Source organism: Staurois parvus, unplaced genomic scaffold (genome assembly GCF_062004578.1).
Source record: "Staurois parvus isolate SC_StPar_1 unplaced genomic scaffold, SC_StPar_1.0 ptg000828l, whole genome shotgun sequence".
Lineage (NCBI taxonomy): Eukaryota > Metazoa > Chordata > Amphibia > Anura > Ranidae > Staurois > Staurois parvus.
Genome location: NW_028318624.1, coordinates 573474 through 576494, shown reverse-complemented (window position 1 = coordinate 576494; position 3021 = coordinate 573474). Strand labels below are relative to the sequence as shown.

The window sequence follows — 3021 nt, the reverse complement described above, 5'->3', positions numbered from 1 at the left end:
ATCTGTTTTTCTTGCCGGATTGATGTACGCAGAGAGAGAGAGAAGTGATTTAGCAGAGTCCCTGTTGGTGTACCCTGTGGTTCCCATGCCCTGGAATACATCATACATGCAGATCCCACATATTTGTTAGCACATTAAGACCACTTATAATTTGGGGTCTTTCAGAATGGTAAGAGGCTGTGTATGGCAACGGTGGTGGAACTCACTGGGAGACTTTCAGTTGCTTTGCTTAAGTCACTTTAATGAACATTTCTTTTGGACTATATGATATAACACAGAATATATATACATATCTCACTGGAGGTGTTGACACATTATTTATTAATTTGTTTCATGGATTTTTTTTATATATTTTATCTCATTTGATTTACTTAGGTACAGCGCAACAACATTGCACAGTTGACCTATTCACTTGTATTTTGGTGTTTTCTGAGTGCTACTAAACACATATAACACTTCTGAATTAATTTTTGAATTGTTGCACCAAGTACAGTTTTCTTGAGTTTAACAAAAGGATTACTTGGCAGAGTAAATAAAGAGCAAAAAAAAATGAACAGGAAGCAAAAAAAAAAAGTTCAGGATAGAATAATTAAAAACATGAAAAGCTGATAAACAGACTCATATAAGTGATAAACATTTTTGGGGTAACATACACATAATTTTAATGAATGTTGCATATTTAAATAGATTGAAAAAAACCTTTGAAATGAAAATATGTTCAAGCCTGTTTGAGACTTTTGTGATGGGATTCTGTTTTAAGCCCCTGATAATTAAGGGCCCTTCCGTAAAGACAGCTATTTACTGAGCATAAGTGTTAATCCAAGGCAGCTACAGGATGGTACAGCAAAAATCATGGAGAATTACCCAACCTGAATAAAGAAAGTGACATCTATGGCCATACAAAGAGTGACACAGTGAGTAAGGATAGTCCATAAAAAAACACATTTTCTTATGCTCCTGGTGGTTGGGTAACAAAAGAGTATACATTAACCAGCATACTAATCGCAGACCTTGATAGACAGTCAAAAGATGTTCATATTACTGAGTGTGCAAAAAAGAAAAACATTTTGAGATTCGAACTCCCTTCCTCAGAGCAGTTTCTGAGGAAGGGAGTTCGACTCCCGAAACGCGTTAGCACCTTTCACCCAAGGACCTCCACTGTCCGCGATTGTCATCTTTGGCTCCTTGTCTCTGTTTTTATGACCTTTTTGGTTTGTGAGTATACATTTATAATTTTACAATACATTTCCTTTATATCACGGTAATGCATGAGGAGAGTGCTCCCTGTTTTATTCTTTTTTGCCAGCATCAAGATTCCCCGATCTATTGAGGACGGCATCTCAGTGAGTGTCTGATTCCATGTTTTCTGTGTAGCATGAAGATATGAGCGCTGATTTTGGTATATACTGAGTGTGCGTGTGTGCTTGTACCTGAATATGTATATTAGATCAAAAGTGATAAAGCAAGTTACTGACATAATTATTTAGCCTGCTTTTTTTACTAGAAAATTATAGTGTAGCCTTAACCTCTAGCATTTTTTAATTTTTATTTTAGAATTCTCTTTACAGCTGATTTTACGTCCTTGTTTCTCAGGCTGTAAATAATGGGGTTGAGCATTGGGTTAATGACGCTGGACACCACACTGATGACCCGATCATAAGTCGGTGTGTACAAGGACATTGGTCGGAAGTACATAAATATGCTTGTGCAGTAGAGAAGGATGACCATGGTGAGGTGAGATGAGCAAGTGGAGAAGGTCTTGCGCCTTCCTTGGGATGACTGTATAGCCAACACTGCTCTTATTATGAATACATATGATCCAAGGATGATGATCAGTGGGCAAACGATGATGAGGGAAACTATGGTAATGTCAACAATTTGTAGAGCTTCTGAGATTCCTGAGCAAGCCAATTTCATTAGTACAGGAACATCACAGAAGAAATGAAGAATAACCCAACTACAGAATGTCTGAGAAGAAGTCAAAACAGTGTAGAAAGTAGATTGGAGAAAGGCAATGATCCAACAGAAAGTTAATAGACACATACAGGTCCTACTGTTCATAATTGTCAAGTAACGTAGGGGTAAGCACACCGCACAATATCGGTCCAAGGCCATGATGGTCAACAAAAAACCACCCATGCTGGCCACTGTAAGAAACAGAAAGAGCTGGATAAAGCAGCCATGTATGGAGATATGGGTGTCTCTGAATAAAAGGCTATGCAAAGACTTAGGAATGGTAGTAGAGGTAAGACACATATCCACAAAAGCAAGGTTCCCCATCAAGGTGTACATTGTGGTGTGAAGTTGGGGCTGTGATACAATAAGCACAATCAGGAAAGAGTTTCCTGAGATGGAGAGGACATACACAACCAAGAAGAAGGAGAAGAGTGGAAGGAGAAGATGAGGTACATCAGAGAAACCCAACAGTATAAAGCCAAAAATAGTCTTATTCTCAGTAGGTTCCATGTATTATTGACCACTTATGTGATAAAAAAGATGAAGTAATAAATCTGAAGGCATTAGTTTACAAATCTATAAAAAATAGGACATAACAAGTTTTACAGACTTTGCAGACCAAAGTCAGATACACCGAAAAACAAGTCACCATTGAGGTCTATGCTACATGGGAAGAGCAGAATAAAGTTAATCACACAGCTACAGTATATAAATAAGCTAGAAATCTATAAATTCCAATATCATTTCTCTATGTTCCATGTACTTATGCAGATAACAGTTTCAGTTTTTGGTACATTTTCCAAAACCTTTGTAAAAATCTTAGGAGCTTAGTGCTTGGAGAAACCTGAAACTTGGGCAAAGCATGCCAACCCAACATGTATAGGTAATTATTTTATTACATAGCCTGGTTTCAAGGCAACATGATTGTGGACCCTTGTTGCCACTTTGGATTTAAAGGTATTGAAAATGAATTCTTTTTTTTTTCTTTTAAACGTACATGCTTTGTGCAATGGAATTGCACAGAGTGGCCCTGAACCTCCTCTTCTAAGGTCCCCTGCCGGCACT

The 3021-nt window shown here is 37.7% G+C and overlaps 1 protein-coding gene across 1 annotated transcript; it reads right to left on the bottom strand.

Moving 5' to 3' along the window:
• Positions 1–1545: 1545 nt before the first annotated feature.
• On the bottom strand, positions 1546–2615 carry LOC149443827 (olfactory receptor 5V1-like). The gene has a single exon (XM_089655241.1). It carries the CDS (start codon positions 2464–2466, stop codon positions 1546–1548), a length of 921 nt encoding a protein of 306 aa, XP_089511367.1. The 5' UTR covers positions 2467–2615.
• Positions 2616–3021: the final 406 nt, after the last annotated feature.